The sequence below is a fragment of the Trachypithecus francoisi genome, unplaced genomic scaffold, assembly GCF_009764315.1.
Source record: "Trachypithecus francoisi isolate TF-2019V2 unplaced genomic scaffold, Tfra_2.0 Lachesis_group17, whole genome shotgun sequence".
Classification (NCBI taxonomy): domain Eukaryota; kingdom Metazoa; phylum Chordata; class Mammalia; order Primates; family Cercopithecidae; genus Trachypithecus; species Trachypithecus francoisi.
In genome coordinates, this window is record NW_022681462.1 from 65394188 (window position 1) to 65421131 (window position 26944).

General features: G+C 41.2%; 1 protein-coding gene and 1 non-coding gene across 3 annotated transcripts in view; one reads left to right on the forward strand and one right to left on the reverse strand.

Annotated features, from left to right (window-relative positions):
* Positions 1–23680, forward strand: part of KCNG3 (potassium voltage-gated channel modifier subfamily G member 3) — a 64872-nt gene extending 41192 nt beyond the window's left edge. For both annotated transcript variants that reach the window (XM_033175890.1, XM_033175891.1), the window contains exon 2: positions 21118–23680. In XM_033175890.1, the coding sequence (XP_033031781.1) occupies positions 21118–21763 (646 nt within the window). In that variant the 3' untranslated portion in view covers positions 21764–23680. The remainder of the gene's footprint in view (positions 1–21117) is intronic.
* Positions 23681–25194: 1514 nt separating this feature from the next.
* LOC117063159 lies at positions 25195–25254 on the reverse strand. Its single transcript, XR_004428773.1, has one exon. It is a non-coding gene; the product is annotated as a small nucleolar RNA SNORD75 (small nucleolar RNA).
* Between the last annotated feature and the right edge of the window lie 1690 nt (positions 25255–26944).

A 26944-nucleotide genomic window follows, 5' to 3' on the forward strand; every position in this document is an offset into this window, starting at 1 on the left:
TTCCTAACCCCAGTTGATGAGAGGCTCATTGCATCATGGTGTGTACAAATTCACCTGACAAAGACGTTTTTATTTTATTTATTTATTTATTTTTGAGACAGAGTCTCACTCTGTCGCCCAGGCTGGAGTGCAGTGCTGTGATTTCAACTCACTGCAACCTCCGCCTCCTGGGTTCAAGTGATTCTTGTGCCTCAGCCTCTCCAGTAGCTAAGATTACAGACACATGCCACCATGCCCTGCTAATTTTTGTATTTTTAGTAGAGACGGGGTTTAAACATGTTGACCAGGCTGTTCTCTAACTCCTGACCTCAAGTGATCGGAAGTGCTGGGATTACAGATGTGAGCCCCCGCACCCGGTTAAGGGACCTTTTTAGACAGATCTTCATGACCTGTTTCCATCCCAGTCCTTCATCACCTCTCTTATACCAAAAGGTCTGCAGGGCATGACAGCTGCTTCTGTTGTACCATTTTGGGGTGGAGAGGCTGGATCTGATGAAGCCAGTAATTCAGTACTGAATTCCTTCTTGTGTTGTGCTTTTTTGCCCTCGCACCAGGGTATGAAATAGCTTCCAGGAGCTCTAGCTGTAAGCTGGGGATAGGTTGTGTGATTGTAATCACATGGTGACAACACTTAGAATCTAAATTGGACTTCTGTTGCATTCTCACCACTCAATTTATTTTTTAGCAGTTTAATGGGTACATTTTAGAGTCTTTCATATTGTGTGGAATTAGATCCTCCCCTTCAAGTGCTGTAATTAACATCACTTAAAATAAAACTTGAATAAAATATTGAAACCTCAAAAAATTAAAAATATCATTTGTTGAAATTCATCTTCCCAAGTTGTTCCGTAGATAAAAACTATCTTGAAGCAAAAATGGTAAATACTATTAAATAAAAGAATTGTTATCACTTTTTGTAAGGTGATCTTGTTTGAAGAGGTAGATCTTGATATCCTTTCCAGTCTCATAATTCTTTTTTTTTTTTTTTTTTTTTTTTGAGGCGGAGTCTCACTCTGTCGCCCGGACTGGAGTGCAGTGGCCAGATCTCAGCTCACTGCAAGCTCCGCCTCCTGGGTTTACGCCATTCTCCTGCCTCAGCCTCCCGAGTAGCTGGGACTACAGGCGCCCGCCACCTCGCCCAGCTAGTTTTTGTATTTTTAGTAGAGACGGGGTTTCACCGTGTTAGCCAGGATGGTCTCGATCTCCTGACCTCGTGATCCGCCCATCTCGGCCTCCCAAAGTGCTGGGATTACAGGCTTGAGCCACCGCGCCCGGCCTCATAATTCTTTTACTAATGAATTGCCAGTTAAATAAAAAAGGAATAGAACCCACGTGGTAGTCATATATGGAATAGGAATAGATTATTGAGATTGGTCTTCTTGTAGCATTATTTAAGCAAATACTTGTATGCTGGGGTAGTGGTGAAGGTGCAGGAAGGGATCGTGGCACCTGAAGATTAAGGGGGCCCACCCAGAGTGGAGAGTGTGGGGCTGGGGACCACTGGTGATGTCAGGCCTGAGTTTCTGCTGCTCTCATCTCTGGAAAGTTTTTAGCAGTGAGTGTCAGAACCACAGATTTTTGATCCCTTTGCCTGTATGTATATGTCCCCTACAGTAGGGTGGTCTTCTGAAAAAACACTCCCTGGCTCTGGTGAAGAGAAGTGCATCCTGATTTCTGGGTCAGTCAGAAAGAGATGATGTCTCTGACTCTCAAGAGCCTCAGGCAAGGCACACACAGAAATACCTCTGATTTGTCCATGGAGCGGGTTCAACCCAAGCCCTCTATTAGAGGGTGATGAACACGAACACTGATACATGGGATGGATGAAATTCTTTATGTAAATTAGCTCCTAGAAGATGATGTCTACCTTTTTATCAGTTAAGAAAATCAAAGGAATAGTCAGAGTGGCCATTTTTTATAGTAAGAGATTTCGAGGTGGCTTTTGTTTTCTTCACTTGCCTTTCCATTTAGGGGAAGCCTAAAACTCTGGGCAGTGGCCCAGTGTCGCGCACCTGTTTAATCTATGTAGGGCATCTGCTCACATCCGTGTTTTGTTTTGTTAACTTTTTAAATGTAATTGCTTTCACTTCATCAGGTATCTGGCACTTTGCTGATTTTGCTTGTGCTGGTCTTTCCATGCCAAATTAAACTGCCACTTTCTCAAAGAAGCCTTCCGTCATCTCCCAGATGAAGAAAAACTTACCTTCTTCTGAACTTAATACACATCAATTATAGCTTTTATTACTTTCTACATTCTATTTTTGAGTTTTTAAGGATAGGTTTGTTGTTAGGGAGGGTATATCTTACCCTTTGCTGCGTTGCAAACTTTCAGTCTGTTTTATCTTCTTTTTAAAATCCTTTTATTTTGAAATGATTTAACAATTATTAATTAATTAATTTACCTATTTATATTTAGAGACAGAGTCTTGCTTTGTTGCCCAGGCTGGAATGCAGTGGTACAATCATGACTCACTGCAGCCTCAAACTCCTGGGTACAGGCAATTCTCCCACCTCCTGAGTAGCTAGGGCTATAGGCATGTGCTATCATGCCTGCTATTTTTTTTTTGTAGAGATGGGGGTCTTGCTATGTTGTCCATGCTGGTCTCGTACTCCTGGCTTCAAGAAGTCCTCCCACCTCAGCCTCCCAAAGTGCTGGGATTACAGATGTGAGCCACTTTGCCTGGCTTGAAATAGTTTTACACTCACAAGAAGTTGCAAAAATAGCACAGAGAGTTCGGTTTTACCCTTCATCTGGTTTCCCCAGTGATAACATCTTTTTTTTTTTTTTTTTTTTTGAGATGGGTCTTGCTCTATTGCCCAGCTGGAGTGCAGAGGTGCAATCTTGGCTCACTGCAAGCTCCACCTCCCAGGTTCACACCATTCTCCCACCTCAGCCTCCTGAGTAGCTGGGACTACAGGTGTCCACCACAATGCCTGGCTAATTTTTTGTGTTTTTAGTAGAGACAGGGTTTCACCGTGTTAGCCAGGATGATCTCCATCTCCTGACCTCTTGATCTGCCTGCCTCATCCTCCCAAAGTGCTGGGATTACAGGCGTGAGCCACTGCACCCGGCTGATGACATCTTACATAACTATGCTTAAGTTCTATCTTTAATTTATCTTTATACACCTCTCTGTGGCCTGACATACAGTAGGCACTCACTCATGAGCTTTGTTGCATGATGAATGAATTAATGGGCTCCATGGGCTTACAGCCACATCCAAGTTAATATGTCATCACATCCTGACTCCAGGACATTGCATCATCCTGGCTACAAGTGACCTGTCTCAGGAGACTCAGACTGAAGCCATGTACATTTCTTGCCTCCTTAGTGCACATTAGTTGACTTGCCAGGCAGGGAGGGTGAGAAAGGATTCTGGGATAAATGCACAATCTGAGATTTATTTCAAAATAAGACATGACGGAAGTAGATGAGGGTGTGGAGCAGGGCGGAACTGGCTTTGGGCCGATGGTGAATGGGGCTGGGTATTTGGGGGGTCATAATACCATAATACCATTCTGTCTTCTCTCTCTCTCTCTTTTTTTGAGACGGAGTTTTGCTCTTGTTGCCCAGTCTGGAGTGCAATGGCGCGATCTTGGCTCACTGTAACCTCCACATTCCGGGTTCAAGCGATTCTCCTGCCTAAGCCTCCCGAGTATCTGGGGTTACAGGCACGTGCCACCACGCCCAGCTAATTTTGTATTTTTAGTAGAGTCGGGGTTTCACCATGTTGGTTGGGCTTGTCTCGAACTCCTGACCTCAGGTAATCCACCCACCTTGGCCTCCCAAAGTGCTGGGATTTCAGGCGTCCGGCCATTCTGTCTTCTCTCGTATGTTGAATGGTCTCAGTTCTTCATCTCTAAAAGTTTAAGAAACAGAAGCCTACCACAATGACATAATATCAAAACTGTTTCTTCCTGAGGTTCTTCTTTTTTTTTTTTTTTTTAAGTAATGAGGTCTCCTATGTTGCTTCTTTCTGAGGTTTTAGAGTCTGTCTCTACAAACTGACACTAGCGGGACAGAGCTCCTTGCAAGACAGTACCTCAGGCTACACTGCAGACACTAGGATGCACTTAAGTCATGTATTTGGGTTGAATATTGAATTATGCCAAAAGGAGTTGGAGAAGATAAAGGTTATTTGTAGTAATTGCCTGTAATTTTTCACAGAAACACACTTTGGTGGAGATTTATGTATGATGGATAGCCCGTGTCTTAGCAGGACAGGTATTGTTGTCTTTGCAGTTGCAGTCAGAAACTTGGTTGTTTCTTTGTAGACGGTCATCAGTCCCTGTTTCCCAATAAAGAGAGAATGTGGATCTGGTACCTCTGTTGCCAAAACAGAGGACAGAGAAACCACAGAGGGTAAACTGTGTTTAGGAGGCAGAAACCAGATTCCTCAGGCAAGGGTGATAGCCCCCTATTCCTGTGTGCTAAGGGAAAGTGAGAAAAGCAAAGGTGGAGGCGATTGCAGGAAGAAAAGAAATCCCACAGAATAATAGCAGCCCCTTAAAAACTGTGGGAGGAGCCCAGCTCTCTGTGGCCAATCCCAATGACTTTGAGAGAGTGAACTTTTCATTCATCATTATCCTTGTCCTGCCACATGTCCTAATGAAATGGCCATCCAAACGTGAGCATCAGGAAACAAAGTGGTATCAAGTGAGGAATGTAAAAATTAACACACACATTGACTGTAGCTATATAGGGACATCCATGAATCCCAGGCGTGATTCAAGGTATGACTTAGTCAGTGAGTACATGTATTTTGTTTGTTTAAAATTTATTTATTTATATATTGAGATGAGGGGTTTCACTATATTGCTCAGGCCGGTTTTGAAGCCTGAGCTCAAGTGATCTTCCTTCCTCAGTCTCTCAGGTAGCTGGGAGACTACAGGTGCGTGCCACCACAGCTAGCTTTGTACATTTTTTTTTTTTACAGAGAAGAGTCTCACTCTGTTGCCCAGGCTGGAGTGCAGTGGTGTGATCATAGCTCACTGCAGCCTCGAACTCCTGGGCCCAAGTGATCCTCCTGCCTTGGCCTCCCAAAGTGTTGGGATCACAGGCATGAGCCACTGTGCCCAGCCTTGTGTGTGTGTGTGTGATTTGCTTGCCTCGGCCTCCCAAAGTGCTAGGATTATAGGCATGAGCCACTGTGCCTGGCCAGCCTTGTAAATATTATTAACCTGTCATTTATTATCTGTGTGACATGGTTTAGTTACTTCTCTCTTTTTTTTTGAGACACAGTCTCTGTGTCGCCCAGCTGGAGTGCAGTGGCACAATCACAGCTCACTTTAGCTTCAACCTTCCCGGGCTCAAGGAACCCTTTTACCTTGGCCTCCCAGGTTGCTGGGAGTACAGGCGCGTGCCCCCATGCTTGGCTAATTTTTTTTTTTCTGAATTTTGCAGAGATGGAGTTTCGTCACATTGCCCAGGCTGGTCTTGAACTCGTGGGCTCAAGCAGTCTGCTGTTCTTGGCCTCCCAAAGTGTTGGGATTACAGGCATGAGCTACTGCACTTGGCCGCTAGTTACTTCTCTTTAGCTTAGTTTCCTCATTTGTAGGTGGGGATCATAACAGAACCTATTGCATACAGTTGTGAGAATTAAATGAATTAGTATGTAAATGTATAGAAAGATGTTTGGAACTTGAATAAGTGTTCAATTATGTGTTTTAATTTATTATTGATCTAGGTTGGAAGATAAAGAGGTATGAATGGTATAGATTTTTTCTGTGTAAGATAATTAAAGTGTGTAAGAAAAAAATCACGTTTTCTTCTTTCAAAAAACCCTACTTTTTTTTCTCCCATTTAACCAATTGTTGTGGAGAAAAACTCTTATAAGGACATGAAAGACTCTAGGTAATGAAGTGGCTGTTGATGTGCAGCTTGTCGGAAATTTTTATTGTGCTTCGTGTTATTACATTGTACATGCCTGTTAGAAATGTGATTGGAAATGCTTTGTACATTTAAATCCGAAGGCTTCGGGTAAGAAGGGTAACTTTTCCTTTTGTGGCACTCCTGGGGTTGTTAAGGCTGATTTAAGCTGCTGCTGACTCGATTGTGGTGATTGCTTTTCTAGTTGGGCATACTTTTTACTTTCTTTTAGAATGTTTTTAAATTGGACTTGAACTGAACTCCTTTTGTAAATGGAAGACTCTGAGCTCAGAGATGGTTTGTAGTAATAATAATAATGGTCACAATCTTTTTTGTTGTTGTTGTTTTTTGAGACTGGTCTTACTCTTGCTTAGGCTGGAATATAGTGGTGTGATCATGGCTCACTGCAACCCTGGGCTCAGGTGCGCCTCCTCAGCCTCCCAAGTAACTGGGACTGCAGGCACGCACCATCATGCCTGGCTAGTTTTTGTATTTTTTGTAGAGAGAGGGTTTTGACATGTTGCCCAGACTGATCTTTGAACTACTAAGCTCAAGTGATCCTCCTGCCTTGGCCTCTTAAAGTGCTGGGCTTAACAGGTGTGAGCCACTGTACCTGGCCGTATTATTTTTGGAGGACTTAAAAAATGATTGCAGTCTATGCCTTTCATCTTATACTGGTGTGTTAATATTTATGGCTTCAAAGAAGTTATAAATACATTTCATTTTTCCCTGCCAAAACTGTTAAGTTTTATCTTAAAATTCTATTCCAGTGTAAATATAATTAATAAGTAACAAAATTATTGGGGTTTGGATTCATATAACATTTCCTTATTTTATATCCTTATACATTGTGATATTGTACTATATTTAAAATATACTATATATTATTTTAAATGTATTATAATTATATATGCACATAGTATAGGTATATAATAAATACACGTATATTACTTTAGGTGGTTTTCTGTGTTGGCCTATTGCTTGTGTAATTCATTTAGCTTTTTCCAGTCAGCTATTCAGATTCAGCTTTCAGCTGTGCGCATATATATATATATATATACACACATATATAATTTTTTTATTTTTTATTTTTGTTTTTTTCAAGAGACAGGATTTTGGTCTGTTGCCTAGTCTGGAGTATAATGGTACAGTCATAGCTCACTGCAGCCTCAAGCTGCTGGGCCCAAGTGATCCTCCCACCTCAGCCTCCCAAGTAACTGGACTACAGGCACATGCCCCACGCTGGCTAATTTTTTGAAAATTTTTAGTAGAGATGAGATCTGACTATATTATGAGATCTCACCATATTCCAAGATCTCCTGGGCTCAAGCAATTCTCCTGCCTTGGCCTCCCAAAATGTTGGGATTACAGACATGAACCATTGGAGCCAGCCACAGCTGTTTTGTGTATTAATTTTCATAGTTGTCCTTGTAATATTAAATTTTAATCAGGTTCTGTTTGGTATTAATGACAGGAACAGTCTCCTTTAATTCTTCTGAGGTAAAGCAGAATGTAAGTCAAAAATTAATTAATGTCAAAGCACTGTCTTTGTTTTTGTTTTTCCATTGACCCCATGGGTGGTGTGGCTGAGCAGTCTAACGTGCTGAGTATGGTGGCTCATGTGTGTAGCCTCTAGCACTTTGGGAGGCCAGGAGTTTAAGACCAGCCTGAGCAACATAGCGAGACTTCAGCTCTACAAAATATAAAGAACATAAAAAATAAAAACGTTGTGTATTAAGGCTTTAGCCTCCTTGGGGGCATAGATTTGAATTCCACCACTGCTCATATGTTTGCTCTTTAAAATTGTAGTAAAATACACATAATATAAAATTTGCCATCTTAACCATTTTTAAGTATACCGTTTAGTGGTGTTAAGTATAATATATTCATATTGTTATGAAACAGATCTTCAGAGCTTTTTCATCTTGCAAATCTGAAGCTTTGTACCCATCAAACCACTCTTTTCTTTTACCTTTTCCCAACTGCCTGTAACTACTATCTTACTTTCTGTTTCTGTGAATTTGACTACTTTAGATACCTCATGTAAGTGGAATCACATAGTATTTGTCTTTTTGTGACTGGCATATTTCACTTAACGTAATGTCCTCAAGATTCATCCATATAACAGGATTTCCTTTTTTTTTTTTTTTGGTTTTTTGTTTTTTGTTGACATGGAGTCTTGCTCTTTCATCCAGGCTGGAGTACAATGGCACGATTTCGGCTCACTGCAACCTCTGCCTCCCCAGTTCAAGTGATTCTCCTGCCTCAGCCTCCCGAGTAGCTTGGATTATAGACACCCACCACCACACCTGGCTAATTTTTGTACTTTTAGTAGAGATGAGGTTTCACCATGTTGGCCAGGCTGGTCTCGAACTCCTTACCTCAGGTGATCTGCCCGCCTCAGCCTCCCAAAGTGCTAGGATTACAGGCATGAGCCACCGCACCCAGATTGATTTTCTCTCTCTTTTTTTTTTGAGATGGAGTTGTCGCTCTGTCGCCCAGGCTGGAGTGCAGTGGTGCGATCTCTGCTCACTGCAAGCTCTGCTTCCTGGGTTGACACCTCCTGCCTCAGCCTCCCGAGTACCTGGGACTACAGCCGCCCACCACCACGCCCGGCTATTTTTTTTTTTTTTTTGTATTTTTAGGAGAGACGGGATTTCACCGTGTTAACCAGGATGGTCTCAATCTCCTGACCTCATGATCCACCCGCCTTGGCCTCCCAAAGTGCTGGGATTACAGGTGTGAGCCACCGCACCCAGCCAATTTTCTCTCTTTTTAAGGCTGAATAATATTCCATTATATATATATATTTCTGTGTTGTTTTCTGTGTGTGTGTGTGACAGAGTCTTGCTCTGTCACCCAGGCTGGAGTGCAGGGGTGCACTGTTGGCTCACTGCAACCTTTGCCTCCCGATTCAAGCAATTCTCCTGCCTCAGCCTCCCAAGTAGCTGGAATTACAGGTGCATGCCACCATGCCCAACGAATTCCATATATATTTTATATATATATATTTTTAGTAGAGATAGGGTTTTGCCATGTTGTCCAGGCTGGTCTTGAACTCCTTGACCTCAGGTGATCCACCCACCTCAGCCTCCCAAAGTGCTGGGAAATGAGCCACCACGCCCAGCTATATTCCCATTTTCTTTATTCTTTTGTCAGTGGACATTTAGATTGCTTCCACATCTTAACTATTGTCAGTAATGCTTCCTTTGTATTTGTGAACGTGGGTGTGCAAATATTTCTTTAACACCCTGCTTTCATTTGTTTTGGATATATACCCAGAAGAGTGATTACTGCAGCATGTGATATTTCTATTTTTAATTTTTTGAGGAACCTCCATACTGTTTTGCATAGTGGAGGCACCCTTTTACAATCCTACCAACAGTGCTGTAGACACTTGTGCTTTTCTGGTGTGATTTTTTTTTTTTTTGTATAGTAGTCATCCTGTAGGTGTAAGGTGATACCTCATTGTGGTTCTGATTTGCATTTCTCTGATGATTAATAATGTTGAGCATCTTTTCATATGCTCATCAGCCTTATTAACTTTTGAGAAATATCAAATCCTTTGTCCAGGACAGTCTCTTAAATAAATGGTGCTGGGAAAACTGGACATCCATATGCAAAAGACACTAGACCCTTTATCTCACTATATAAAGAAAAACAAATCAGGCCGGTGGCTCAAGCCTGTAATCCCAGCACTTTGGGAGGCCGAGACGGGTGGATCACGAGGTCAGGAGATCGAGACCATCCTGGCTAACACAGTGAAACCCCGTCTCTACTAAAAAATACAAAAAACTAGCCAGGCGAGGTGGCGGGCGCCTGTCGTCCCAGCTACTCGGGAGGCTGAGGCGGGAGAATGACGTGAACCCGGGAGGCGGAGCTTGCAGTGAGCTGAGATCCGGCCACTGCACTCCAGCCTGGGTGACACAGCGAGACTCCGTCTCAAAAAAAAAAAAAAAAACAAACCAAACTGGATTAATGACATAAATCTAAGACCTCAAACTATGAAACTACTACACAAAAACATTGGGGAAAATCTCCAGGACGTTGGAGTAGGCAAAGATTTCTTGAGCAATATCCCACCAGCACAGGCAACCAAAGCAAAAGTGAACAAATGGGATCACACCTAATTAAGAAGCTTCTTCACAGCAAAGGAAAGAATCAACAAAGTGAAGATACAACCCACAGAATGGGAGAAAATATTTGCAAACTACCCATCTGACAAGGGATTAAAAACCAGAACATATAAGGAGCTCAGACAACTCTATAGGAAAAATATCTAATAAATTGATTTAAAAATGGGCAAAAAATCTGAACAGATATTTCTCAAAAGAAGACATACGAATGGCAAACAGGTATATGGAAAAGGTGCTCAGCATCATTGATCATCAGAGAAGTGCAAATCAAAACTACAATGAAATATCATCTTACTCTAGTTAAAATGGCTTTCATCCAAAAGACAGACAATAACAAATGCTGGCGAGGATGTGGAGAAAAGGGATCCCTCGTATACTGTTAGTGGAAATGTAAATTAGTACAACCACTATGGAGAACAGTTTGGAGGTTCCTTAAAAAACTGAAAATAGAGCTACCATATGATCCAGCAATCCCACTGTTGAGTGGGTGTTTACCCAACAGAAAGGAAATCAGCATATCAGAAAGATGCGTGCACTCCCATGTTTGTTGCAGCACTATTCATGTTAGCCAAGATTTGGAAGCAACGTAAGTGCCATCAACAAATGAATGCGGCCGGGCATGGTGGCCCATGCCTGTAATCCCAGCATTTTGGGAGGCTGAGGCAGGCGGATCGCCTGAGGTCAGGAGTTCGAGACCAGCTTGGCCAACATGGCGAAACCTCATCTCTACTAAAAATACAAAAATTAACCAGGCATGGTAGCATGCACCTGTAGTCCCAGCTACTCAGGAGGCTGAGGCAAGAGAATCACTTGAACCCTGGAGGCGCAGGTTGCAGCGAGTCTTGATCATACCACTGCACTCTAGCCTGGATGACAGAGCAAGACCCCATCTCAAAACAAAACACACACACACACACACACACACACACAAACCCAGATGAATGTATAAAGAAAATGTGGTACATATACACAATGGAGTACTATTCAGCCATAAAAAAGAATGAGGTCCTGCCATGTGCAACAACATGGATGGAACTGGAGGTCATTTTGTTAAGTGAAATAAATCAGGCACAGAAAGACAAACTTCTTGTGTTCTCACTTATTTGCGGGAGCTAAAAATGAAAACAATTGAACTCATGAATGTAGAGAGTAGAAGGATGGTTACCAGAGGCTTAGACCGGTAGCAGTGGTGGTGGGGAAGTGGGTATGGTTAATGGTTACAAAAAAATAGTTAGAAAGAATGAGTAAGACCTGGTATTTGCTAGCACAACAGGGTGACTGTAGTAAAAAAATAATTTAATCTTACGTTTCAAAATAACTAAGAAAGTATAACTGGATTGTTTGTAACACAAAGGATAAATGCCGGAGGTGAATTTTAGGCTGCAGGGAGCTATGACTGCACCACTGTGCTCTAGCATGGGTGACAGAGCAAAATTCTGTCTCTTAAAAAAAAATATATATATATATATATTTTTACCACCCCATTTACCCTGATGTGATTATTATGCATTGCATGCCTGTATCAAGATATTTCATGTAACCCATAAATATATACACCTACTATGCACCCATGAAAATTTAAAAAATTAATCTAAAAAATCCTTTGCCCATTTTTTAATTGGGTTGATTTTTTTTGTTGTTACTGAGTTGCAGGAATTCTTTGTATATCCTGTACATTAACTCTTTTTTTTTTTTGAGACAGAGTTTCACTCTTGTTGCCCAGGCTGGAGTGCAATGGCACGAGCTCGGCTCACCACAACCTCTGCCTCCCAGGTTCAAGCAATTCTCCTGCCTCAGCCTCCATAGTAGCTGGGATTATAGGCATATGCCACCATGCCCGGCTAATTTTGTATTTTTAGTAGAGATGGGGTTTCTCCATGTTGGTCAGGATGGTCTCGAACTCCTGACCTCAGGTGATCCACCTGCCTCAGCCCCCCAAAGTGCTGGGATTACAGGCATGAGCCACTGTGCCTGGCCCCCTGCTAATTTTAAAACATTATTTGTAGTAGAGACGAGGTCTTGCTTTGTTGTCCAGGTTGGTCTTAAACTCCTGGGCTCAAGCAGTCCTGCCACTTCAGCCTCCGAAAGTACTGAGATTACAGGTGTGTGTCACTGCCCCTGGCACACACACAAAAAATGCTGTTCTAATGTAAACCCTGGAGACCAAATGATTGACATATAATATCATTTAATCTTTTTTTTTTTTTTTTGAGTTGGAGTCTTGCTCTGTCACCCAGATTGGAGTGCAGCTGTACTATCTCAGCTCACTGTGACCTCTGCCTTCTAAATTCAAGCAATTCGCCTGCCTCAGTCTCCCGAGTAGCTGGGATTACAGGCGTCCGCCACCACACCCAGCTAATTTTTGTATTTTTGGTAGAGACAGTGTTTCACCATGTTGGCCAGGCTGGTCTGGAACTCCTGACCTCAAGTGATCCGTCCACCTTGGCCTCCCAAAGTGCTGGGATTACAGGTGTGAACCACTGTGCCAGGTCCCATTTAATCTTAACAATGGATATTGTCATAAAATCATTTGCATTTCCAAATGTTCCTTGTAGCTTTAAAACCTTATAGATGGGAGTTTCGTTACCTGTGTAATTGCAGCTTCTTAGTTGTGTGATCTTGGAAAAGTGCCTAACCTTTCAGCCTCGATGCTGTCATCTGTAATGTGGAGATACTAGGGGAAATGCATATTTCGTAGACTTCTTGAAAGGGATCAGACGAGATGATATCTGTAAAGTGTTTGGCATAGTGGCATAGTGCTCAACTGAAAGGCATCATTCAGTGATGAATATTTTTATTAGGCGTACATTCATCAACATCTAGATGTTTGAACTTCAGAAGAAATCAGAATGGGCTTCAAAGGAATGTGATGTCTCAGTATCTTTAGTTTCTTTTTTCCTGTTTAATTTTACAGAAATAACCTCCGGGAGTACCCAGTTGTTTGCTCTTGTGCTCAGTGAACAGTACTCAGTTTTTCAGCAGTTGTCAGTGGTGGCATTGGTGAGAGTGCCATTTGGAAACATGAGGAATTTTGGCAGGCTTGGTGGTGTTTGTTGCTAGAGACTGCCTTGGTGTAACTGAAGGTGAAAGTGATGCCTGGGGTTTCTCACTGATTCATCCCTTTGGCGTGGAATTCTGAATAAACTGCATCTGACCTAGGGTGTGGGCAGGCAGAACCCTGAGGACCTCATTACAGACGAGCTTACTTCTTTGAAATTCCCTTACTGAGGGATTCTTCCACACCATTTGGATTTCCTCCTTCTTAGTCTTAACAACTTTGGCTGCTGCTGGAAATAATTAGACAGAAAATGTTCTGGTATTTTTGGCACAATTGACATTTTTACTCTTCTGAAATTAATAGAATCTTGGGATTTTAGAACTGAGAAGGTCCTTAGAAGATCTGTATAAATCTGCCTCTTGATGGTGAGGCTTGTCCTTCAGAATGGAAAGAGCACAGAGCCTCTGACGTCAAGCCCAGTGCCCTTGCTTGTGTCTGGCTAGAGAAGAGACAGAGTATGTTAGCTGGAGAACTGGTACATCTTACCCACAAGCCAATCTAAGGAAACTATTATTATCACTGCTGTGCGCTCCTGCAATCCCTTTTAAGTGCACATCTTACTACTACCTACTATATTTACCAGTTTACTACCTAGGATAGCAACCAATTGAGAAATCCCAGACTGGGTGCGGTGACTCAGGCCTTTAATTCTAGCACTTTGGGAGGCCAAGGCAGGTGGATAACTTGAGGCCGGGGGTTCAAGACCAGCCTGGCCAACATGATGAAACCTCATCTCTCCTAAAAATACAAAACTTAGCCAGGTGTGGTGGTGTGCACCTGTAATCGCAGCTACTTGGGAAGCTGAGGCAGGAGAATTGCTTGAGTCCAGGAGGTGGAGGTTGCAGTGAGCTGACATCGCACCACTGTGCTCCGGTCTGGGCGACAGTAAGACCCTGTCTCAAAAAAATAAAATAAAATAAAAAAGAAATCTCAGTGGCTTAACACAACAGCAGACTTTTTTTTTTTTTTCAATGATATTAAGTACTTTAGGTTTTGCAGAGCTATATGGTCTCTGTCATGACTACTCAACTTTGCCGTGAAAACTGCCATCGACAGTGTGTAAATGAGTGAGCATAGCTGTGTTCCAATAAAACTTTATTTATGGCCACTGAAATTCAAATTTTATATAATTTGTACACGTCATAAAAAATGTAATTTTTTAGATTTCTTTTTTCCCCCATCATTAAAAAATATGAAAAAATAAAATTCATGTTGGAGGAGCAAGTGCTTATGAATAACCAGGACAATCTGGAAAAGGAAGAACACAAGTGAGTGATACATTCAACTGGACATCAAAACAAAGTACACTCATTTCTCGGTACACATAGGATGTTGGTTCCAGGACCCCCCACATATACCAAAATCTGTACATACTCAAGTCCCTCAGTGGGCCATGGGAAACCCAAGTATATGAAAAATTGGCTAGGGCAATCAAGCAAGAGAAAGAAATCAAGGGTATTCAGTTAGGAAAAGAAGAAGTCAAATTGTCCCTATTTGCAGATGACATGATTGTATATTTAGAAAACCCCATTGTCTCAGCCCAAAATCTCCTTAAGCTGATAAGCAACTTCAGCAAAGTCTCAGGATACAAAATTAATGTGCAAATATCACAAGCATTCTTATACACCAGTAACAGACAGAGAGCCAAATCAGGAATGAACTTCCATTCACAGTTGCTTTAAAGAGAATAAAATACCTAGGAATCCAACTTACAAGGGATGTAAAGGACCTTTTCAAGGAGAACTACAAACCACTCCTCAGTGAAATAAAAGAGGACACAAACAAATGGAAGAACATACCATGCTCATGGATAGGAAGAATCAATATCGTGAAAATGGCCATACTGCCCAAGGTTATTTATAGATTCAATGTCATCCCCATCAAGCTACCAATGACTTTCTTCACAGAATTGGAAAAAACTGCTTTAAAGTTCATATGGAACTAAAAAAGAGCCCGCATTGCCAAGACAATCCTAAGTCAAAAGAACAAAGCTGGAGGCATCACAGTACCTGACTTCAAACTATACTACAAGGCTACAGTAACCAAAACAGCATGGTACTGGTACCAAAACAGATATATAGACCAATGGAACAGAACAGAGTCCTCAGAAATAATACCACACATCTACAGCCGTCTGATCTTTGACAAACCTGAGAGAAACAAGAAATGGGGAAAGGATTCCCTATTTAATAAATGGTGCTGGGAAAATTGGCTAGCCATAAGTAGAAAGCTGAAACTGGATCCTTTCCTTACTCCTTATACGAAGATTAATTCAAGATGGATTAGAGACTTAAATGTTAGACCTAATACCATAAAAACCCTAGAAGAAAACCTAGGTAGTACCATTCAGGACATAGGCATGGGCAAGGACTTCATGTCTAAAATACCAAAAGCAACGGCAGCAAAAGCCAAAATTGACAAATGGGATCTCATTAAACTAAAGAGCTTCTGCACAGCAAAAGAAACTACCATCAGAGTGAACAGGCAACCTAAAGAATGGGAGAAAATTTTTGCAATCTACTCATCTGGCAAAGGGCTAATATCCAGAACCTACAAAGAACTCAAACAAATTTACAAGAAAAAAAAAAAAAACCATCAAAAAGTGGGCAAAGGATATGAACAGACATTTCTCAAAAGAAGACATTCATACAGCCAACAGACACATGAAAAAATGCTCATCATCACTGGCCATCAGAGAAATGCAAATCAAAACCACAATGAGTTACCATCTCACACCAGTTAGAATGGCAATCATTAAAAAGTCAGGAAACAATAGGTGCTGGAGAGGATGTGGAGAAATAGGAACACTTTTACACTGTTGGTGGGATTGTAAACTAGTTCAACCACTATGGAAAACAGTATGGCGATTCCTCAAGGATCTAGAACTAGATGTACCATATGACCCAGCCATCCCATTACTGGGTATGTACCCAAAGGATCATAAATCATGCTGCTATAAAGACACATGCACACGTATGTTTATTGCGGCACTATTCACAATAGCAAAGACTTGGAATCAACCCAAATGTCCATCTGTGACAGACTGGATTAAGAAAATGTGGCACATATACACCATGGAATACTATGCAGCCATAAAAAAGGATGAGTTTGTGTCCTTTGTAGGGACATGGATGCAGCTGGAAACCATCATTCTTAGCAAACTATCACAAGAAGAGAAAACCAAACACCGCATGTTCTCACTCACAGGTGGGAACTGAACAATGAGATCACTTGGACTCAGGAAGGGGAACATCACACACTGGGGCCTATCATGGGGAGGGGAGGGGGGAGGGATTGCATTGGGAGTTATACCTGATGTAAACGACGAGTTGATGGGTGCTGACGAGTTGATGGGTGCAGCACACCAACATGGCACAAGTATACATATGTAACAAACCTGCACGTTATGCACATGTACCCTAGAACTTAAAGTATAATAATAATAATAATAATAAAAAGAAAAATTGGCCATCTGTATAAGCGTGTTTTACTTCCTGCGAATACTGTATTTTTGGTCACATTTAGTTGAAAAACTGCCTATAAGTGGATCCTTGTGATCAAACCCATGTTATTCAGGGGTCAACTGTAATGAAGATTGACAGTAGCATAGTATAAGATAGAATGGATTGATCAGATATACCTGAGTGAAGTTTAAACTTTACACTCTGGAAAGTGGAAAATCCAGAATTTTACTTAGGTATGATTGGTAATTTAATGTATGATAAAAGCCACCATTTCAAACCAGTGGGGGAAAAAAATTAGGAACCATTCTTAGGTTGTGTGCCATACAAAAAAAAAAAAAAAAAAAAGTGGGAAGTGGGCAGGATTTAGACCCCAGGCTATAGTTTGTGAAACCCTGTTACCAAGAAATTTATAGGCAAAGGCTCTGGAATCATTTCCCAAAACTGGTATTTCAAGGAACAGTAGTCCTGGCCTGAAACTCTGAAGGATATTCCTACTGTTTCTAAGCAGATTAAAGCCTTTGTGAGCAAAGGATACAGACAGATTACAGAGCAGGCCCTTTAAACATGTGCAAAGATGCTCAACATCCCTCAAAATAAGTTAGCACTTTTCATCTCTCAGAGTGGCAGAGATCTCCAAGTTCAACAATACTTTACATTAGTGAGGCCGTGGGGAATAGACACTCCTATGCATTGCCTGTCTCTGTAGGGGTAGCTTGGCAAGATCTATCAAAATTACAAACACATATGTGTCTTCTTTGATCCAGTAATTTCAAGTCTCAGATTTATATATCTGCTCTTGATATACATGATATACAAATAAAATGATATACAAATAAAGGTATTCATTGCATTGGCTGGGCTTATGCCTGTAACTCCAGTGCTTTGGAAGGCCAAGGTGGGCAGATCACTTGAGCCCAGGAGTTCAAGACCATTCTAGGCAACATAGCAAGACCCCATCTTTATAAAAAGTAAAAAAAAAAAAAAAAAAAGTAAATTAGCCAGGTGTGGTGGTACGTGCCTTAGTCCCAGCTACTTGGGAGGCTGAGGTGGGAGGATCACTTGAGCCTAGGCGTTCGAGGCTGCAGTGAGCTGTGGTGGTGCCCCTGAACTCCAGCATGGTTGACAGGAGTAAGACCCTGTTTCAAAAAAAAAAAAAAAAAAAGAATATTCATTGCATCATTGTTAATGTTCATCTGGTGGACTGGTTAAATAAATCACAGTACATTCAGTGTCACCATGTTTAAGAAATGAGGGACCATATGTATCTGTATATCTATACGTGTATGTACATACATATACACACATAAGTAAAAAATTTTTGTTTGTTTGTACATACATCAAATAGCTCCAAAAAGATGCATAAGAAAGTGATGATATTTGTTGACTCCAGGGCGGGGAACTGGGTGGCTGAAATAGGGTGAGACGTGAGACTTTTCCCTTCCCCTTCCTTTTTTTTTTTTTTTTGTGAGGAAGGTATGCTGTCTGTCACACAGGTGGGAGTGCAGTAGTGTGGTCATGACTCACTGCAGCCTCAACCTCCTGAGCTCAAGCAATCCTCCTGCCTCATTTTTTTGTAGAGAGGAGGCCTCACTATGTTTCCCAGGCTGGTCTTGAACTCCTGGGCTCAAGCAATTCTCCCACCTCAGCCTCCCAAAGTGCTGGGATTACAAGTATGAGCCACTATGCCCGGCCTGAGACTTTTCTTTCTATACTCTTTTTTTTTTTAAATCATGTGATTAATTAATTAATTAATTAATTTTTTTTTTGAGATGGAGTCTCGCTTGTTGCCCAGGCTGGAGTGCAGTGGCGCAATCTCGGCTGAATGCAAGCTCCCCCTCCCAGGTTCACGCCATTGTCCTGCCTCAGCCTCCCGAGTAGCTGGGACTACGGGCGCCCGCCACCACGCCCAGCTAATTTTTTGTATTTTTAGTAGAGATGGGGTTTCACCATGTTAGCCAGGATGGTCTCGATCTCCTGACCTTGTGATCCTCCCACCTCGGCCTCCCAAAGTGCTGGGATTACGGGTGTGAGCCACCGCGCCTGGCCAAAATCATGTGATTTAAACCATGTGAATGTGAATACCTATTCAGAAAATAAAAGTTAATAAATAAAGTTAATCTTTACAGCCCTGTAAAGCCCTACAATAGGGAAACATGGTTAATTGTATTTATTCATTTCTATGAGTAACATCAAGTACCAATTGTGTTCTGTGGAATGCACTTTGAGTAATTCTTTTCAAAATGTTGCCCCACCTGCTCTCCTCCCACTTACTCCAGTTTTCTTCTCTCTCCATTGTACTTCTAATGTTTGGGTTTAAGTTAGTGGTGAGAAAGAATTATGTGGAGAAAAACAAGTGATGGTATAATAATTATAACTTTTAATTCAGAATTTAAAAAATTTTGGGTTCGGCATAGTGGCTCATGCCTGTAATTCCAGCACTTTGGGAGGCTGAGGTGGGCGGATCACTTGAGGTCAGAAGTCCAAGACCAGCCTGGCCAACATGGTGAAAACCCGTCTCTACTAAAAATATAAAAAAATTAGCTGGGGTTGGTGGCACGTGCCTGTAGTCCTAGCTACTTGGGAGGCTGAGGCACGAGAATTGCTTGAACCCGGGTGGCAGAGGTTGCAGTGAGCCGAGATCCTGCCACTGCACTGCAGCCTGGGTGACAGAGTGAGACTCCATCTCAATTAAAAGAACAAAAAATTTTAAAATGTTAATTAAATTTAAAATTACCTTCAGATTACCACTCACAGGGCCAGAGGTGTTGAAACTTGATTTCTCAGCTTTGGCGTGTGTGGGCCTAGAGCTCCCAGGATGCTGGCTTCTTCAAGAATCCTACCCATTGGCTGGGTGTGGTGGCTCATGGCTGTAATCCTGGCACTTTGGGAGGCTGAGGTGGGCAGATTACCTGAGGTAAGGAGTTCGAGACCAGCCTGGCCAACATGGTGAAACTCCATCTTTACTACAAATACAAAATTTAGCCAGCCATGGTGGCCGACACCTGTAGTCCCAGCTACTGGAGAGGCTGAGGCAGGAGAACTACTTGAACCTGGGAGGCAGAGGTTGCAGTGAGCTGAGATGGCGCCACTGCACTCCAGCCTGGGTGACAGCGTGAGACTTCGTCTCAAAAAAAAGGAATCCTACCCTTAACTTCAGTGTGCTGTATACATGCAATTATTTTCAGTGCATGCAGTAATGCAGAAAGGCTGGTAAATATTGCTCTAGGTAAAATGTAGTCTTTTTAAAATATGTGCTGTGTAAAAATGATGATGGAAGACAAAGTAGTTGTGGTCTTTGGGAAAATCCTAGTGGCCATTTTGCTCCAATGTGGGAGTCCTTGGCCTTGTTTCTGCTGGGAGCCTTTTTAGAATGGTTGTGACCTGGTGTGTTCCTGGTGAGGGCACTCACCCAGTACCCCATAAACTTGCTCACTGCCAGTGTCTCCCATACAAGCCTATTGGAAGGGAAGGAAGATTCACATTTTAGGAAATGATCTTGCATTGACTGTGAGTTACCAAGAAATAGCCCATCAAAAAACTTAGATGTGTCCACATTCTGTGGGAATAATGCCCTTCCAATCCACCTCAGAACTGGTATCACAGCCGAGAACCACTGTCCTACAAGAGTAAGTTAAATTTCATGTTGCGGCCAACTAAGGATAAGTTAATTTCAAACTACCAAATAAGAGAGATATTTTTTATAAGTATTAGTGGCAAGTAAAAAAATAATTTTAATAGTATTGCAGCATAGAAGTAAGAACTTTATCAAGTTCAATTTTTTTTTTTTTTAATTTTTGAGACAGGGTCTCTTTCTGTCACCCTGGCTGGAGTGCAGTGGCACAGTCATGGCTCACTCTGGCCTTGACTTTCCCAGGCTCAGGTGATCCTCCCACATCAGCCTCTGAAGTAGGTGGTACTACAGTTGTGTGTTACCACACCCGGCTGATTTTTGTATTTTTTTTGTAGAGATGGGGTTTTGCTGTGGTGCCCAGGTTGGTCTCGAACTCTTGGGCACAAGCAATTCACCCACCTCAGCCTTCCAAAGACCTGGGATTACCCACGTGAGCCACTGCACCTGGCCTTAATTTCCTTTTTTTTTTTTTTTTTTGAAAAGGAGTCTCGCTCTGTCGCCTAGGCTGAAGTGCAGTGGCCGGATCTCAGCTCACTGCAAGCTCCGCCTCCCGGGTTTATGCTATTCTCCTGCCTCAGCCTCCTTGTAGCTGGGACTATAGGCGCCCGCCACCGCGCCCGGCTAGTTTTTTGTATTTTTTAGTAGAGACGGGGTTTCACCATGTTAGCCAGGATGGTCTCGATCTCCCGACCTCGTGATCCACCCGTCTCGGCCTCCCAAAGTGCCAGGATTACAGGCTTGAGCCACCACGCCCGGCCTTTAATTTTCATCTGAATTGATTTGTTGTTCTGTTGCGTGTGTCCTGGTGATCTGATGATGTTGGTAACATTGTCTGTTCTTTATGTTTTCTGGAAAAATAACTGAATTAGTATGTCAGTGTAGTACTATCTGAAGAAATCTAAGAGCTATTAAAATGCTTAAAAATAAAATGATCAATTCTTCTTTTGTTCTCTTGACAGGATAATTGAAGCTATCTGCATAGGTTGGTTCACTGCGGAGTGCATCGTGAGGTTCATTGTCTCCAAAAACAAGTGTGAGTTTGTCAAGAGACCCCTGAACATCATAGATTTACTGGCAATCACGCCGTATTACATCTCCGTGTTGATGACAGTGTTTACAGGCGAGAACTCTCAACTCCAGAGGGCTGGAGTCACCTTGAGGGTACTTAGAATGATGAGGATTTTTTGGGTGATTAAGCTTGCCCGTCACTTCATTGGTCTTCAGACACTCGGTTTGACTCTCAAACGTTGCTACCGAGAGATGGTTATGTTACTTGTCTTCATTTGTGTTGCCATGGCAATCTTTAGTGCACTTTCTCAGCTTCTTGAACATGGGCTGGACCTGGAAACATCCAACAAGGACTTCACCAGCATTCCCGCTGCCTGCTGGTGGGTGATTATCTCTATGACTACAGTTGGCTATGGAGATATGTATCCTATCACAGTGCCTGGAAGAATTCTTGGAGGAGTTTGTGTTGTCAGTGGAATTGTTCTATTGGCATTACCTATCACTTTTATCTACCATAGCTTTGTGCAGTGTTATCATGAGCTCAAGTTTAGATCTGCTAGGTATAGTAGGAGCCTCTCTGCTGAATTCCTGAATTAATGCATTGCAAATCAATTCTTGCATACACTTCATAGAAAGACCTGATGCTACTTCATATTTATGTGTTTTTTGCTGGGTGAGCACTGCAGTGGCATTGTCATCATCTTGGTAGGGTAGAAATTATCCTTCCCAGCCGAAGGGATAAAACAGTTTACTTATTATGGAGTAAATAGAATTGAGACTGCAAAGGAAGAATAATGACTCCTAGAGTAAACTTTAGGACCTGGTTTTATTTGGACTTGTTTTCCCATTTCCTTGAATGATTACATATTTTTTAAAAATACCTTATTTGAACATTTTAAAACAGAAAGGTACAATTTTCCAAATGTTTTTCCATCTTATGAATTCAGAAGAAGCTTGGAACTTACAGTGTTTTTTGTTTGAGAGTAACATTTTCATTTCTAAATGTTTTATAATTTCTCATATCAATGTCAGAAGTATCCTGGAAACATATGTCACATGCAGGAACTGTTTAACAAATACTTTAAAAATTTGGCCAAAATTTAAACTGTATAATAGAGCTAGATATAAGCAAGAATAGTATTTGAAAGACTTTTCCAGCATACTTCTCAATTCTTTGCTTTATTTTTGTGCCAATTATTCACCTTACTGTGCAGCTTCATGGAAGCTTGAGTATGTTCTCCCTTTTCCATTTTGGATTTATCTCTTTACTGAAATGACTCAAAAGGTATTTAAGAATTAATGAGAGCTTGTGTTGTTTAGCATCTTATTGGATAATATTTGAATTCGTTGCTGTTCCTAGGTGATAACTGTCCTAATATTTAGATGTCCAAACAAGACTACTTCCAACATAAAAATTATAATAGGAATAATTTGAGATGACTCAATATTACAATCTCTTCTTCTCTTAACTTCTTCCCCCAAACACTAGAGGTTTAATAAGACTTACCAGATGAAAGGATATTTATATAACCTTTTAGTACCAAAGTCATACTTATGTGTTGTCACTGGATTGTCATAAAAGGAAGAAATTAAATATTACTGTACTCTTAGTTGCTGTGTACCTAAGTCAATTTTAAGCCAGTAAAAGCAATGGATACATAATTATTTGATCTGATCTTTAACCATTGTGAATCACAGCTACAGAAAAACCCTTCTTGTAAGAATATTGACTAATACTCCATGTTAATCTGGCTAGATTATTAGGACTAGATAATGTAAAAGTGATGATTGTTTAGTAACTAAATTTTAGCAATAGGAATTAGAATTTCACTTTTTCAGCCAGTTACCATAAAGAAGTTAGTGTATATATAAACACAAATAATTAGTGACAGATTCATAAAAAATTGAATGTTGTACACAGTAATTTTGTCAGGGGTAGAGAAGACAGGGATTGGGAAGTGGTGGGTAGGATGAAGGACCTGGATATATTTATCAAATAAAGGGTTACCAGAAGTGTTCAGTAAAGGAATTGTAGCCATCATCTAGTTCAGACCTCAACTATTACAGATAGAAAATCAGGGCAGGAGAGGATATAATTGTGAAGGAGTCAGGGCTAACACCTGGATCTCCAGAAACCTAGCCTAGCAGTTTAATCTTCACACACCTCTGGGTTCTGAGAAAAGCCTGGAAAATCACACTTCTTTGTCATTGTCATGCTGAGGTAATAATAGCAAAACTGTTTTCTTTTCCTTAATTTCCTTTCCTAAGCTTATGTAATACTTTGGCCATTAAATATCTTGCCTTATCTTCCCTACTACTGCTGGTATGCTATTTCTTACATACTCAAAAGAAATTCGATTATTTATTGTATATTTATTGTATTCTAATATAATTGAAATAAATGGCATGGATTTATTTTTTCTTACCTATTTGGATTAAAGCTTTGTGGTTCATGCAAACAATGTGCAGATGACAGCACCTCCATATTACTAATAAAAATATGATATCCATCAATTTTACTGGTACTGGTACCACTTTATGTGAATATGTCCTATCTTCCCAAGTAAATTATAACTGTCTTGAGAGCTGGGATCCTCTCTCATGCATACACCTTTATATCCCCGACAGTGTCTGTTACAGACTTGGGCACAAACAGTTGACTGATTTGGGGGGAGAAACTTCTGTGTGAAGAGACAAGGAGAAGCATACATCTATAGTTTTATATATATATATGTATGTGTGTGTGTATATATATATATATATATATATGGCATGTACATGTGCAAATACACACACAGATTTCATGCTACCCTTAGGTAACAAGTGTAAAATCTCTTGTTGGTGATTCCAGACTTTCCACAGGACCGATTTTCATAAAGAAGCATGTTGGATAAATGCTAGTGGCAGTGAAGCTACCCATTTATAAGGAGACGATGAGACGTGATAGAGTAGTTCATTCATAAATGAAAAAATATGTATTAGGGTTTTGTCTTCATGGATGTTATATTTTTTTAGGAACAGCATTTTCTTGTAACTTTCCCAAAGTGTTACTACTTTTATCACTATTTATCTATTTATTTTTTTCTAGAGACAGAGTTCTGCTTGGTTGACCAGGCTGGAGTGCAGTGGTGTGATCATAGCTCACTGCAGTCTCCAACTCCTCGGCTTAAGCAGTCCTCCCACCCCAGCCTCCCAAGTTGCTAGGACTATAGGTGTGCATCACCATGCTGGTTAATTTTTGTATTTTTATTTTTTTTGTAGAGATAGGGGTCTCACTATGTTGCCCAGGCTGGCCTCAAACTCCTGGCCTCAAGCATTCCTCCCACCTCAGCCTCCCAAAGCTCTGGGATTATGGGCATGAGACACTGTGCCTGGCCTGTTGCTGCTTTTTAAACAAAACCATTAAGTATCACTTCTTTCTTAGCTGTACTTACAGACATCTCTTATAACTCAGTCTTCGTGGCAGAAATGTTTTCATTAATATCTATATTGGTACCAGTAAGTCAGACATTATCCTAAATTAAAATACCCAAAGAGGAAAAAAGCCCTAGTCTCTTAATCTTTAATCTGATTTTACCACACCTGAATTTACATGACTTGATCTAGTCTGTAACTTGTTTTGTATTCTCTAAAATGGGATTTTTAGGATTACAAAAACAAAATTAGGGAATACATTAGAAAGTGAACAAATTCAAGACTTTTTTTACTGTATTGTCATTGTTGCTAATTGAAACAGTTGCATTTGTTCTTGGTTTTTTTAGTTACTTATAACTACCCATTTGTAGGTTCGTACTTTCTGAAAAGTTATTTCCACAATGGCTGTCAATAAGTCAAATACTTTTAAACCTTTGTCCAGATGTCCTGTGATCTGGAAGAGGTGGAGATGGGGTTAATTTGGATGTTGGTGTTGGGAGAATTTTCCCTGTTGGCTTGGTATTTGCTAATAGCAGCTTATTTTCCTTTTTCCTTTTTTTTTTTTTTTTAAAGAAAACGGACAAAAAGATGCAAAACAATATTTGAAATATTAAAGCCTCAGGATAGAATTTCAGACATCCCTTCTGTCCACTTCACCTCTTTTCCATAGAAATGAAAAATAAAACATTGAAAGCTCCTAGCCCTGTATTACTATTCAGCTGTGTAGCTCCAAACTTAATGCATAGTGTCATAGAATATTTCGAGTCCTCTGACTCTTCATAAATGTACATTCCCTTATGGTGTGCAATATACAATTCAATCAAATATAGTCTAATCATTTTATAGGGTCATAGGAAGTTGGAACTAAGGGGGTTGTGGAAACCTTCTGGTCTATTTTGGCCCAGTTGTATGCCTTTTGTCCAATCCAAATGTTAGCAACCAGGGAACTCTGCTCCCAGTGGGTTGTAATTTAGCCATGGTCACTCTAGTGTCAGGTCAGGTCCCAGAAGCTTGATTTCCAGACTTTTGGCTTAGTACTCTGGATATACTTCCTTTAAGAATTTTGTAACTTCGGAAGGCATGGAAGATTTCTTTTAAAAATATTTTCTCGGCCGGGCATGGTGACTCAAGTCTGTAATCCCACCACTTTGGGAGGCTGAGGCAGGTGGATCACCTGAGGTCAGGAGTTTGAGACCAGCCTGGCCAACATGGTGAAAACATCTCTACTAAAAATACAAAAACTAGTTGGGCATCGTGGTGCCTGTAATCCCAGCTACTTGGGAGGCTGAGGCAGGAGAATCACTTGAACCAGGGAGGCAGAGGTTGCAGTGAGCCGAGATCGTGCCTTTGTACTCCACCCTGGGTGATAAAAGTGGAAGTCTATCTCAAAAAAAAAAAAAAAAAAAAAGAGGCCGGGCGCGGTGGCTCAAGCCTGTAATCCCAGCACTTTGGGAGGCCGAGACGGGCGGATCACAAGGTCAGGAGATCGAGACCATCCTGGCTAATACGGTGAAACCCCGTCTCTACTAAAAATACAAAAACTAGCCGGGCGACGAGGCGGGCGCCTGTAGTCCCAGCTACTTGGGAGGCTGAGACAGGAGAATGGCGTGAACCCGGGAGGCGGAGCTTGCAGTGAGCTGAAAGCCGGCCACTGCACTCCAGCCTGGGCGGCAGAGCAAGACTCCGTCTCAAAAAAAAAAAAAAAAAAAAAAAAAAGAAAAATTTTTCTTTAGGGCTTTGGCGTTCCCCATGTGTTTTCTTTTTATTTTTCTTTGTTTCTTTCTTTCTTTTTTTTTTAAGTTTGAATTAAGAAGCAATTATTTTGCCGGGCATGGTGGCTAATGCCTGTAATCCCAGCAGTTTGGGAGGCCAAGGTGGGTGGATCACTTGAGGTCAGGAGTTCAAAACCAGCCTGGCCAACGTAGCGAAACCCTGTCTCTACTAAAAATACAAAAAATTAGTCAGGCTTGATGACACATGAATGTAATCCCAGCTACGCAGAAGGTTGAGGCATGAGAATCACTTGAACCTGGGAGGTGGCGGTTCCAGTGAGCTGAGATCATGCCACTGTACTCCAGCATGGGTGACAGAGGGAAACTCTCTCTCAAAAAAAATTATATATGTACAATAATATATAATTGATAGTTTATTTTTATGATAAAAATATAAAAGAGATATATATTGCTTTTAGAAGCCTTAGATGTCAAGAAGGAGGGCTTGAGACAAATGCATAAGGAACTCAGATTTTCTGTAGAATTTTAAAAATTACCTTATAGTTGTGCACCCATCCACATGTATACAAATAAGTACAGGTATTTGATAGTTGTCACTGCATTATTTAGGGCATTCTCAGAACCAGGCTGA